The sequence below is a fragment of the Candoia aspera genome, chromosome 1, assembly GCF_035149785.1.
Source record: "Candoia aspera isolate rCanAsp1 chromosome 1, rCanAsp1.hap2, whole genome shotgun sequence".
NCBI lineage: Eukaryota > Metazoa > Chordata > Lepidosauria > Squamata > Boidae > Candoia > Candoia aspera.
Window position 1 is genome coordinate 45,661,557 of NC_086153.1, and position 14,203 is coordinate 45,675,759.

Consider the following 14,203-nt stretch of genomic DNA (forward strand, 5'->3'; position numbering starts at 1 on the left):
GTGTGGACTTAAACTCCCAGAATTCCTCAGCCAGCATTGCTGAGTGTGGAATTCTGGGAGTTGAAGTCCAGACAGCTTTAAAGTGGCCAAGGTTGAGAAACACTGCCCTATAGGAAGAATTTGATTCAAGGCTCTCATCACCTGCCCATTCCAGGCCTAAGACCTTGGCCAAACTGCCCAGCAGATCTTCAGGGAAAATCCCAAGCTCCCCCTGGAACTTTTCCAGGTCCATTAGTCACTTGGGGTGATCCACTCTAGACGTCCTACCTCTCTGGGGGTGGGGGAGTTGCATTAGCAAGACAAAAATTAGATCCTTTACTATGGCAAAATAATGTCTTTTGCTACCAGATCACATTGCAACTGCCCCAACAAAATACAGATCTAACATGTGACCTAATATGTGTTGTGTCTTCAATGATTTGGGTCAGGTCAGTGGTGGCCATGAACTCCTGAGCTAGCCCTAATTCCAGATCACTTGGGGGCAAGTTTGTTAATTAAATTTATATAGCTGCCCAACTCACACACTCTGGGTGGCTTACAGAATTGTGGAGTCCTTGGTGCTCTCTGAGCCTTGTTTTCTTGCAGATGTTTCATTGCCAGACTAGGCAACATCTCAGTGCAAAGAGGGAATGGGCCTTGCTCTCAGTTTATATACCGTGGCTTGCCCTGCTTGTGTTGGTAGGGGTCTTGTTCTCTCCTTGGGAGTTCTTTGATTGGGCTGTTGTTTGCTGCTTGGTTGATTGCCTGGGTTAATAGTTCCTTGATTAGGGTGTATTGTGCGGTTTGATGGTTCATTGGGTGTTAATCCTAGTGTTGATTTTTGCGTATCTGGGTGTTGATTGCTGGCAAGGGAGTGTACTGGTCTTTTGGCTTTTCTATTGTCTCTTTTGAATGGTATGTAAATGTTGTTTCCCTCTATGTGTCTGTTGATAGCTGCTTTGTCTGAGTGCCAGGCTTCCAGGAATTCTCTGGCGTTTTTGGATTTGGCTTGGTTTAGGATGCTCACTGTTTCCCAGTTGAAACTATGGTTGAGTCTGTCCATGTGTTGTGAGATTAAGGAGTTCTCATCATGTCTTCTGACTGCTAGTTGGTGGATGTGCTCTACTAGTCTTCTGCCTGTCTGTCCTACATAGTAGCTGTTACAGTCTTTGCATTGTATGTTGTAAATAACTCCTGTTTTTTCTTTTTGGGCTATTGGGTCTTTTGGGTTGCTTAATATGTTTTGAAGAGTTTTAGTTGGTTTATATGCTATGGTGATGCCATGTGGTTGTAACAATCTGTTGGTGGTTTCTGAGATGTTTCTGATGTATGGCAGTGTTATCCTTTTCATAGTTTCCATTGGTTGGGTTATAGTGTGTTGGGTGGTGAGGCACTTTTTGGTAAAGTTGAGCGGGTATCCATTTTATTGGAAGATGCTGTGCAGATGTTCTTTTTCTTTTTTCTGGTGTTCTGGGTTGCTGCAGTGTGTAAGTACTCGTCTGAATAATGTTCTTACCCAGCTTCTCTTGGGGGAGGTTGGATTGTTACTTTGGTAGTGGAGCACTTGGTTGGTGTGGGTAGCTTTCCTGTAGACTTGTGTTTCTAACTTACCATCATTTCCTCTACTGATAAGGATGTCCAGGATGGTAGTGAGTTGTTTTTTTCCTCCCTTGTGAATTTTATTCCATTAAAAATGCTACTGATGGTTTTGTGGGTTTCTTCCAGTTGTTTCTTTTGTATTATGACAAAAGTGTAATCTACATACCAGATCCATACTTTGGGTTGTATGTGTGGGAGCGCTATCCTTTCCAGACACTGCATTACGATCTCTGCTACAAGTCCTGAAATTGGTGATCCCATGGGTGTTCCTTTGATCTGTTGGTATATTTCTCCATCAAACTGAAAGTAGGTTGTAAGGCAGAGGTTGATGAGGTCCATTATCCTGGGTATTTCTATTTTGGTGTATTTGGCTAGGTCTGGCGTGTTGCGCAGAACTGCAGCCATAGATTCTTTCTCTAGTGCCGGGTCTATGGATGTGAAGAGAGCTGTAACGTCGAATGATACCATGATCTCATCTTCTATTTTTATGTTTTTGATTTTCTGGAGGCACTGTAGTGGGGAGTTGATCGAATGTTCACTCTCCTCTGTGAGGTGTCTGAGTTTCTTTGTAAGCTCTTTAGCTATGTTATATGTGGGAGTCCCTGGTAATGATACAATGGGCCAAAGTTGTATGCCCGGCTTGTGTATCTTGGGGCGTCTGTAGAAGCATGGGAGGACGGGTCCGCTGCTTTTCATCTGCCTCTGTTCTTCTTGTATAATTTGGCCTTTCTTGGTGAGGTTGTTGAGAATTCTTTTTACCTGGTTGTCCAGTTTCTGTATGGGATTGGTGTTCACTGGGGTATAAGTTTCTTTGTCCTCAAGTAATTCTTTGGCCTTTTGTATATACTGTGATCTGTCCATAATGATGGTGGTGCGACCTTTGTCTGCTGGGAGGAGGAGGATGGTTTGGTCCATCTTTAGGTGTTTGAGGGCTGCTCTGTCCTCTGCTTTCAGTTGTTTTTTTTTCCACGTCCTTCTGATTTGTGGTATGATTGTCTGTCTTATGTCCTCTTGGGTTTCTGTAGTGAGTCTTGTAGTTTTAATTGCCGCTTCTACCCATGCATCCTAAACCAAGCCAAATCCAAAAACGCCAGAGAATTCCTGGAAGCTTGGCACTCAGACAAAGCAGCCATCAACAGACATATAGAGGTAAATAACATTTACACACCATTCAAAAGAGACAATAGAAAAGCCAAAACACCAGTACACTCCCTTGCCAGCAATCAACACCCAGATACGCAAAAATCAACACTAGGATTAACACCAGATGAACCATCAAACCGCACAATACACCCTAATCAAGGAACTATTAACCCAGGCAATCAACCAAGCAGCAAACAACAGCCCAATCAAAGAACTCCCAAGGAGAGAACAAGACCCCTACCAACACAAGCAGGGCAAGCCACGGTATATAAACTGAGAGCAAGGCCCACTCCCTCTTTGCACTGAAGATGTAGCCTAGTCTGGCAATGAAACATCTGCAAGAAAACAACAAGGCTCAGAGAGCACCAAGGACTCCACAGTTCAACCCTGAGCTACAAATATTTGCCTCGATTGGCCTACAGAATTAAAATCCACAATACAAAAACCCATCAAGCCCCACTTCCCTCAGTGGGTGATGTACCCAAGAACTAACAGCCTTGGTTTCCACTGCTAAGCCGGGGATGAAGCACAGCAGATCAGGTAGGGATGATGCTGCACAGCAGGGGGGGCGGGGACTACAACATCAATAAACACAACAGTTCCCTTGAGCCCAGCTTCAGCCAAAAGAGTCTCAGATCCAGTTATCTCTGAAGCAGAGCCCCTGAAAGCCATTGAGGTCTCCTGGAAGGCAATTGCCACCCTGTTTTCCCATGGCTAACACTGGTGCCAGTCTCAAAACCAAAGTGGATGCATATCCTCCCCTCTGGCCCACCCAGGTCTCAGTTATACACATAGGTCAGCAGCCTTGTCCGTTATTGGATCCTGTATGAGGGCAGATTTATTACAAACCAATCTTGTGATGTAGCAGCTGGAGCCCAGGGCCACCAATGATCCAGTGGCCTGGCCTCTGGGGTGAATACCAAGGCCTGGATAGGATAGGTCTCAGCCAGCAGTCCCGTCATTTCTGAGTGCAACCTGCCCACAGATTGCTGCCATACCTTCCTTTGCCTGTTGTACCTCAGTGTACATCCTCAGTGCCTGCCCTTTTTTATCCCCCCAATTCTATCCACCTTCACCAACCCCTTATAGTCCATCCCAACTGTTTTCAGTTGTTGACAGATAGATATAGAGCTATGTAACAATTTTGATCTGGATTCTCACAACTCAGTCTGTGCACCTCAAAGGGCTTTCTGTGTGTACTGGGGGTGGGGGAGCGGTAGGCACAAATGTACATGTACTAAAGGGTGCTCAGTGCAGGGGCTGGTTAATTTAAAAAGTAAAATTAAGGAACGAAACTATTTTCGAAGGCCGTCACAGTTATGTGAATAGCGAGCCTTTGCTAGATGACTTGGTCTAGCTCAGTGTTTCTCAAACTTGGCAACTTTAAGATATGTGGACTTCAACTCCCAGAATTATGGCATGCTGGCTGGAGAATTCTGGGAGTTGAAGTCCACATATCTTAAAGTTGTCAAGTGTGAGAAATACTAGATGTTCTGAGTTTTTCTAGAGTTACTGGATAACCATAAACGCAGCTGGTGGCTTTCTGCTCTACCGCCTTCTGGCCTCTTGTGCTCAAGCTCCTCATGCGCCCCCATCCTGACCACAGAAAGATAGTTAAGCAAGTTTTGTGATTTACTGGTTGTTTTGAAATCTGTTCACATGGTTGCAAACTGATCGCTGCACAAAGAGTTGGTGTCACGCAACTGAATGGAGCACAGTGTATCCACGCGTTACCAGTTGATCTCGAGCGGCGAGAGAGAGGTCGGGGTAAGCAGGCCGTAGAAGCGCCAGCTTAACTAGGTTTATTTTCGCTGCAACCTGAGTGTCAAGCCTTGGGCTCAAAACTGAGCGGAAATGCAAGGACGGCACTGTAAATGACTGACCAACAATCCGGATTGTTGGTAGAAACGTTTCGCCGATCACGGGGTAATTACGCCCTTTTATTAAGGTGTGTTTGGGACTAGAGGCCGATCTGAAATTTGATTACGACAGTACAAGGTGATTCAACATTGGGAAGTTCACACGAGAGCTTCGGCTACGCCACTACCTAGCGCGATCGGAAACGACAGGTAGCCTCGGCGTGCAACCTCATGAGCTGCCCTGCGATGGCGATGTGCTGTGGTGTCTGCGATGTGCTGTGGAGATAAAATGGGGCTTCTGTTCTCACCATTCCTCTGAGCATCCGCCTCTCGGGCAGAATCGTCGGAATATATTCCAGGACTGTCATCTAACCCTGAGTTGCCTGCCCCGCTCGCTATAGGCGGCAGCCGCTCAACCTCTTCAGCGTGCGCGCGTGTCTCAGCCTCGCCTAATCCCTGGCAGGATTGCGAGGACGGTACATGCGGTGCAGGCTCATTTCTCCCCGAAGCGTTTGCAAAAGAATTGCTGTCAAATTTTAAGAATAGCTCCCACACGCTTTTGACTAGGGGTCTTGGCGTCTATGGATCATCTTTTTAACAAAGCAATGAAACAGCTGTCTTGGTAAATTCTCCCGTCCCTCGAAAGGGATAATCTCGATCTCGTAAACGGTTTAGAAAATTATTCTGACAGAGCGGGAAGATCCACCGCTCTCTACTTTCACTTTTATAGTCGAATCCTGAAGTCGGAAATCGACGCTCTAGAGTAAAATGCCGCTCAGGCTGTCTGAATAGGCGAACTCTATGGTATCGTGGCAATAGGAAGTCGTAGAAGGGGCAGGAAGATGGCGGCGCGAGGGTTCCTCAGCCTTTTAAGTCGGCTATGGCAGGTAATTTCGGCGTTTGGGTGGTTCCCGCGGGTGGGAGCAAATTTATACACCAGCCTTTGCGGCTATGCGGTTTGTATTAATCTTAACCAACCAGCTGGGAACGTTAGGCGCTGTAGTTCGGTAATCGTAATATGCTGGCACCTAAATAACTTTAAATAATACCTCTTTCATGTTGTTTACGGGATGACTTTGGCCTAAGCAACCTTACAGATTGGTTGCAAAGACACATTTGGAGAGGGAAACCTTGTATGCTGCTGTAGTAAGTCAAACTATGGCTTTGAAATAATGGTCCCTAGATTCCTTTAGACTATCTTGCAATCCCATTTGACACAATCAACTGAGCATAACTGTATTTTTTAGAAAATATGTACAGGAGCAGAATTACTGCTCTCTTATCTTTTTACTAGCAGTTCTCTGTGCCTTTCATCAGTCCTGGGTGAGATTTGCCTGATGACTGGCTTTAGGCTTTTTTTAAAAGTTCTATTTATTGCATTTTTGTTTCTTATACTTTTAAAAGTTATGTAACAACACTCCCCATATAAAGGTGTCACTACTATTAATGACTACTTAAAGACTGGCATATGAATAGAAGTTCTATAAAATATTGTTGCTGTTTAGTGTGGGAAGTAACCATGTTTCCCCACCCAGTGAAAAATTCTGTTGCTGTAGAAAGCACCAAAGCACACATGGATGCCTATGTTTCATGTGTCCATGAAAAAGCAAATCTTCTGTTCTGAATGGATGGTGAGATAACCATTTGGATCTCAAGACACAAGACTTCAGCCTTGCTGAAGCAGTGTTGCCTGTGAACAAAATATATTAAAAGATTCTAGAATCAAGTGAAGAGGCAGTTTGTAGATATGTATTGGCTTTAATATCAGTAGTCTAATCTTGATTTCCTTTTCCTTCTTTGTCTTAATTTTTAAATCTGGGGTCTGGGATCAAATTCTGGAAATACATAGTTGTCTTAATATAATATTAACTATGTAATTTTTATTTTCTAGGGGCCAGAAAATTTTCTTCTAGCAGGCAGAGTTCCATTAAAGCAACATAGTTTTCTTAAGTAAGTTTGCCACATTGAGTTAATGCAATATGATCGCTGTGCCTTTTCAGTTCTTATGACCAATGCCAGTTTCAAGCTAACTTGAACTGACTCCCCTTTTACTTTTCAGAAATAATCACTTGATATGGATTCAGTCTTCAAGGGCCAACAGTAATACTCAACAGGCCACAAAGAATCCTCTGGTAAGTGTGAAAGCTTTCAGGGTGCACATTTCAAGCAACTAAGAAAAGGACTGGGGGAAAAATTAAGCTATGGTTTAAGTTATGTTTGTATGAACTGAAAAAATGTGAGGTAGTAACAATTACTTAGTTTTAACATGTATTCAATAATTTATACTTAAAACATAATCACTGTATTCAGGGTGACATCTTTAGAATGCAAATGCTGAATTATTTCTTGTTGCTTCCAAACCAGGTATCTGTTTCTGATGAGCCAGATGTATTATATAAAAGGCTGGCTATTTTAGTTAAGGGGCATGATAGAGCTGTGCTGGACAGTTATGAATATTTCATGGTGTTTGCTGCAAAAGAACTTGGTCTCTCCATTGAAAAAATGTAAGTACTGTTGACCTTTGCAGTAACTCAGTCATTCTAGAGTTTTATTCTCAAATAGTCAGACTAACTCATTGCAATCTCTACTTTCAAATCTTATAGTTCCACTAACCTTCCAAAAAAACAAAAGACAAATTAGAAATGGACAGTTGGAAAGGAACATTTCGGTCCTTACTCCATGTTCAGTAGGAGATTGCCAAATTAAAGAATACTGACAGATGATTATCTAGCCACCATTTAAGCATATCTAGTGAAGGAGAGGAGCCAGTTTGCTGTAGTGGTTAAGACATCAGGCTGGAGACTGGGAGTTCTAGTCCTGCCTTGAACATGAAGTCAGCTCGGTGACCTTGGGCCAGTCACTTTCTCTCAGCCTTAGGAAGGAGGCAATGGCAAACCAATTGTGAAAAACCTTGCCAAGAAAACTGCAGGGATTTGTCCAGGCAGTCTCCAAGAATCGGACATGACTGAATGGATAAAAAAAAAGTGAAGGAAAGCCTGCCACCTCTCAAAATAATTGGTTCCAGAAGAATCTCTTTTGGGAAAACTGCTCCTATGAGTTACTTATTTATTTCATATTTATAGCCCACCTCATTCCTAGTAGGCAGAATACTAGGTCAAAGCTATATCCATAATTAAAATAATATTTTAAAGAATCAATAATAAGCATCATGGATGCCTATAAAAATAAACCAAGGGTGAAACAGAGTGGAAAAAGATTGGTCTGCTTGTGAACTACCATCGAGTCCAGGGCTGTGTGTATCTCTGGGAATAGGCTATCCTGCAGAATGGGAGCAGCCACTGACCATCTATTGCCTGTCCATGCTGCATAAAATTTACAAGGAAATGACTTCAAAATAGGGGTTTTTCTAGTTTAATGGGGTTGTTCTGTCTATGGTCTAATAGCTGCCTTTTGTATTAGTTATACCATCTGGGTCATCTCCAAGGGCAGCCACATAGACCCTATTAAGCAGTCCAACCAAATCGTGATCAGGGCATGGGTTACCATCACCAGGACATCTTGGTGTGAGTAGAGTTGGAGCTCAGTGAAATCTGCCTTGGCTACATTTTTCACCTGCTGTTTAAGCAAGAGATGGAAGTCCAGGAGAACCAACACTTTTGGGGTGAGCATGGTCCATCAGTTGTAACTGCTGGAGCCAGTGTTATTAAGTTATCTAGATGTCTGTGGACAACTAGATATCTGACTTGGTGGGATTTAGTCTGAGCTTGTTTTTCCTTAACCAGATCCTTACAGCCTCCAGGTACCAGTTCAGGACTTTTACAGTACCTCTAACCCAGCCTAGAGTAGGAATATATAATTGGCTGTATATTGATGACACTTTAACCCAAACCACTAGCAGTTTCATATACAGTTGTAATCGAAATTATTCAAACCCCATTGCAAATTAGGTTGTCAAAATGTACAGACTTACAGCTGTTTGCAATGAACAAGTCAAACAAAAGCAATTGAAATAGCTCAACACAACAAATGCTTCAGATGGTGTCCCCAAAGTCAACTGAAAATGCAACTTATCATGACTTCTCCAGTCTCAAAATTATTCAACCCCCTGAATAGAATCTGTCACAGCACGCATACAGTATGCAAAACAGGTGTTGTCTCAAGCACACCTGACGCAACTAATCAAGGGCTTCATTAGTTGCAGCAGGTGTGCTTGAGCTGGAACACATGAAATACCTGAACTGGCTAGGGGTTTGTTGAGTGTCATGTTTGACTGCATGTTAGAAATACAGTATGGCTAAGTCAAAATAATGGTCCAAAAAGGTAAGAGAAGAGATCATTGCTGTTCACAAACAGGGAACAGGACACAAAAGGATAACAAAGGCACTGAATGTTCCTAGAGACACCATTGGAAGCATAGTTTGCAAGTTCAAAGTTCTAGGAACAGTGGTTACACTACCTGGACAGGGCAGAAAAAAGAAGCTGTCAGTGGCTGCAACCAGATTTCTGAGAAGGCAGGTTGAGAGTAACCCTCGAGTGACTGCAAAAGGCCTGCAGCAAGACTTGATGGCAACAGGCACTAATGTTTCAGTGAGCACAGTAAGGTTCATACTAAACAGAAGGTTTCCATGCCAGAACTCCAAGACGTACACCACTACTGACTCAAAAGCACAAGAAAAATCAGCTCCAATATGCTCAAAATTATATAAATAAGCCACAGAAGTTTTAGGATTCTGTTCTGTGGAGCGATGAAACAAAACTGGAACTTTTTGGCCTGATGGATCAGCAGTATGTCTAGAGGAAGAAGAATGAAGCATATGCTGAACACTCTGCCTACAGTTACGCATGGTGGTGGCTGGGTGATGCTCTGTGGCTGCTTTGCATCCTCTGGCACTGGAAACCTGCAGCATGTGGATGGCAAGATGGATCATTGAAGTATCAGGAAATCCCAGGAGAAAACGTCATGCTGTCTGTAAGGAAGCTGAAGCTTGGGCATCATTGGACCTTCCAACAGGACAATGATCCCAGGCATACCTCAAATTCCACTAAGGCTTGGATGCAGAAGTAGTCCTGGAAGATTCTACAGTGGTCATCACAGTCACCTGACTTGAACCCCATAGAAAATCTCTGGTGGGATTTGAAGAAGGTGGTTGCAGCATGCAAACCCAAGAATATTACTGAACTGGAGGCCATTGCTCATGAGGAATGGGCTAAGATTCCTCAGGAACGCTGCCAGAAGCTGGTGTCTGGCTATGCATCTCGTTTGCAGCAGGTCATAACAGCAAAAGGGTGCTCTACTAAGTACTGAAGATGCTTGCCATGAAGGGGTTGACTAATTTTGAGACTGGAGAAGTCATTATAAGTTGCATTTTCAGTTGAATTTGGGGACACCACTTGAAGCATTTGTTGTGTTGAGCTATTTCAATTGCTTTTGTTTGATTTGTTCATTGCAAACAGCTGAAAGTCTGTACATTTTGATAATCAACCTGATTTGCAATGGGGGTTGTATAATTCTGATTACAACTGTAGATGTTAAAAAGTATAAGGGAAAGCCCCAAGTCCTGAGGCACCCCACACTGGCATTTCCAGGGAATCGGAGCCCTAACCCGTAATAGGAACCACTTGCTTTGACAGGAGTGAAATCACCACAGAATGGTGCCCTCAATTCCCAGTCCTTACAGGCGGTAAAAAAGATATAATGATTGATGGTATTGGACACTGTCGAGAGGTCTAATACGACGGAAAGGGGCACATTCCGCCCAATTAGGTCCCTATAGAGGTCATTGACCAGAACAGCCAATGCTGTTGTAGAAGTAATTTGAACTCTCTAAGCCTTAGGAAGAAGTGAGTCTTAGAGTTTTAGGGCTATTAAGCTGCGTGAACTCTTGCTTGCAGCTTATCGGGTAAAAGAAAAAAAATATAACTCTTGATGTTATATAACCTGTTTGAATAATAGTTTCAAAGTAAACTTTGAACAAAGTCACCTTTCATTCTATCACATCTGAGTTAAATTTAATAGGCGTTTATATATAATAGAATTGATGGCTGTAAGCCCAGGTATTTTAACATTATTTGAAGTTTCCTCCTTTCATTTCTATGCATTATCTCTTGCCTATTTCCATGATCTGTACTTCAAAATGTTTAGATAAACGAGATCCCAAATCTAATTTAACAGCCACACAGCCTGATCAAGAAAGCAGAAATCCCATCCAGATGAAGGCTCAGTTTAGTTTGTCCTTTTTCTTTTTCCAGCTTTCTAAATAGTTGCTGTTATTTATATTGTTGGTTGTAATTTCAGAAATAAATGGGTATGTCCACATGATTAAAATATGTTATATTTCTTAGAGAAAAGCCTCCTAGAAAGATAGAAAGACTCACGCTTCTGAAGTCAGTGCACATTTATAAGAAGCACAGAGTTCAGTATGAAATGAGAACACATTACCAATATGTAGAGGTAAGTAAAGAGCTGCATGTTCAAATAAAAAGACATGGGCACATAGAACACACGGAAGAAAGTGTTTTGGAGAAGAGCGCTGTAACTTCTCTCAACATGTGCATGTACTTATGTATACATTTGTCAACCTGAGACAGGTAGCGAGTGCCAGATCCAGACTATTAATGTTTTGCTACTCTGGATTTGAGTAAAAATGTAAAGGAAATACAGGGGGATTTGAGCTAGGGGAAATCTCTTAGGAAGTCAGACAAATAGTAAGTCACTGTTTACAGTTGCTACTATGCTACCTGTACAGTGCAGATTTTTTTTCCAGATTGTTATCTGAAAAGTGTAAGAGTGCTTTCTGTTTCAGTTAAAGCATTTGACTGGTAGCACAGCCAATGTTTACTTGGAATACATTCAGCGAAATCTTCCAGAAGGGGTTGCCATGGAAGTCAAAAAGGTATTGTTAATTTTGTTCTTTTAATAGGAATGTGCAAAATGTTCCATGCACAAACTCTTCCATGCATGGAACAGCTATTTTGAAGTGGCCTATACTCAAACCCAAACATGCCTGTTCTGAGTGTTAAAACAGAGCTATTTTGTTTCAGGCAAAAATGATGGCAGTAGTGGGGAACACAAGGTTATTAGCAGCTGAGGAGGGGCAGGGAATGGAAGAGCGGTTGGGTGTCACTACGGGAGAACGCCACACTGAGACAACAGCAGAAGCAGCCAAGGGGTGGAAGGAAGATGGTGGGAAGATTGGGAGACTGATGAACTAGACCAAGCTAGGAGCTGTGGCGGAAGCGGGGGAGTGCACACCAACTTCCAGAACGTGATGCTTTGCTTTGGGTTTGGAAACAAAACATTCCCTCGTTTCATGCATACCCATCATCTGTGTAGAGAATCTATCAACTGTTCCAACATAAGCATGTATCTGTATTTCCCATTGTTTTTAGACCAAATTAGAGAAACTTCCTGATCATATTCGGACACCTGTTTGGGATGTACTGCCTGAAGCAGAAGAAACAACAATTACTTCATAAATATCTGGACACTTTTTTTTCATTTCCCTACGGGTTAAATAGGAAATAGACATGAAATACTCTTGTTTTATGAAATCTACACCGATTTTGAAATAGCCCTGTATCAGGGTAGTTACAGGGAATCTTACTTCTTGACCAAAACAAGCATATTTTGGAACTTTACGAGGAAAGCTTATTGGTTCTGAAGCAATTAAAGGAAAAAAACCCATGTTACGGACATTTCATCAGCAGCATAATTTGCTTGAAGATATTGAAAGGGATAGTGTCCTTGTATATTAATAAAACAAATATTATACCAAATTATTTATTAACAATTATTGAAATGTTGATTTGCTTCAGTTGTTTCCTATATGGACCCTCCCAGGAGAGGACTATCAAACTTGTAATATTCTATCACTAACTCTACTAAACACTGAAATATTTTTATGTTACATTTTTGAAAACATGTTAAGTGTATTTTCAGTAGGGAATTATTTATAGGATTCACTTACGCTATTAGGAAACTGAGGATGAAAGTATTTGTATCGTATGTGTGATGGCACAGGTATCCATGGTGATGTCAAAATGTGCATTTTGATGTTACAGTGCAAGCTGTGCCCTTTCATACTTGCATCTCAGCATTTCATGCAAGTATGTAACTGGTGGAGTTTGTGATGCCCATTTAGACTCTTGCTCCCTTTTGCCCCCTCCTGCAGATGCCTAACTGTGGTGGCAATCTTTACAGGTCTTGTTTTGAATAGCATTAATGCAGTTAAGCAGCAGCCATGTTTGTACTGACTTCCTTCCACCCCTAAATTGCCACTTCCCTTCATTCTCTGTAAGATTCCAGAAGAATCTAAGTAGCAGATACTGGAAATAATGGAATGATTTTGCCTAATACAAGAAATGTCCTTGTTCAGAAATGTACTTTAACTATTTGTTTCCTTTGCATAACTATTTTTAACATAAAAATTCACATATAAAAATGGTCTGACAAAACACTGTTAGAAGAGACAACTGCTCCCAATTCAGCCCTGGCTTCCTTCAAGTGTGTAAATGACAATCACTGTAGTTTAATTTTTGTGGTATGTTTGTATGTAAAGGGACCAGAATAAGGACCATTTTGCACAACCTGTTGGACATGCTTTCAGCAATAAGAGACATTTTTAGTCACAGCTGTAAGGATTCTCTTAAGCTCTGAAATATTTTAGTTCCAAAAGTTAAAAGCAGTTACTAGAAAATTAAAAACTACTTTTTAAAATTTTAGGATTTTGCAATCAAGGAGTTGCGATTATTATAATTCTGAGGAAGAGGCACATACAGATTTAAATTTGAAACAGTCTGTTGCCACAGAAGTAATAGGTCAGTCCCAAAAGGCATTCAGTAGAATATCCCTATCAGAGAAAGATCGTTATGGGGTTACGTAGAGCCCAAATGCTATGTTCATTACTCTGGCCAGTGAAAAAAACAGTACTGATAGAAAATCAAAAGTTACAACACTCTTTTGACAAAACCTATTATTTGAATAATAACCATGTTTATACATGAGGGTATATAGATGTCACATATGACATGTTTGACATGTTGAATCATTTCTTTTAAGTTCTGCTAAAAGGAATAGCGATAAATACTTTCAGTAGCTGTGGTTCATCAAACTCAGCAATCAAAAGCCAAAGAACTTGGGGTTTTTATACAAGTATTTGATCATCTGCTTAGTTTCCAGGTATGTTATTCTGAATACTCTTTATTGTTTCTGTATGTCTTATTAATTTCATTGTATCTTATTATTTTGAAGTTATTTTAAGTGGTATTAATCAAAAGGCAAGATTAAAATTTTAGTAAAACATGTACGCACACCTTTCCATGTAGGACAAGCAGTAGTAAGGCTTTTTAAATACTGGAAGCAGAACATAAAGCACATTTAGAATAGCCATAATAGAAGGCTGATAGATTTCTCTGAGGTCTAAATTCAACTAATTATTAAGGAAACGCCCTCATTACCCCCCCGTTAGACAATTGCGATGTGCTCTAAATGGAGTTGTCTTTAAACACCATGTAGAAGCTACAATTGGTCCAGAGTAACAAGCCGCGTGTTAACTGGCACCAGTTGAGATGCGCTTTGGGCCCTGCACTGGCTTCCAATCAGCTGGCTTTGCTCTACAATATCCCTCTAGGTGCAACTTGCAAAGTCATCCCAGGAAAAACTA

The 14,203-nt window shown here is 41.6% G+C and overlaps 1 protein-coding gene across 1 annotated transcript; it reads left to right on the forward strand.

The window, feature by feature from the left end:
- Positions 1-5,403: 5,403 nt before the first annotated feature.
- Positions 5,404-12,331, forward strand: MRPS10 (mitochondrial ribosomal protein S10). The gene is made up of 7 exons (XM_063303027.1): positions 5,404-5,467; positions 6,472-6,530; positions 6,640-6,712; positions 6,945-7,084; positions 10,884-10,992; positions 11,345-11,434; positions 11,931-12,331. Exons 1-7 carry the CDS (start codon positions 5,423-5,425, stop codon positions 12,015-12,017), a joined length of 603 nt encoding a protein of 200 aa, XP_063159097.1. The 5' UTR covers positions 5,404-5,422; the 3' UTR covers positions 12,018-12,331.
- Positions 12,332-14,203: the final 1,872 nt, after the last annotated feature.

Excerpts from the sequence above, each read along its gene's own strand:
- MRPS10 (XM_063303027.1), top strand. The coding sequence starts at position 5,423 with ATGGCGGCGCGAGGGTTCCTCAGCCTTTTAAGTCGGCTATGGCAG. Across the intron at positions 5,468-6,471 it reads TTTTAAGTCGGCTATGGCAG|GGGCCAGAAAATTTTCTTCT; the intron begins GTAATTTCGGCG and ends TTTATTTTCTAG. Across the intron at positions 6,713-6,944 it reads AGGCCACAAAGAATCCTCTG|GTATCTGTTTCTGATGAGCC; the intron begins GTAAGTGTGAAA and ends CTTCCAAACCAG.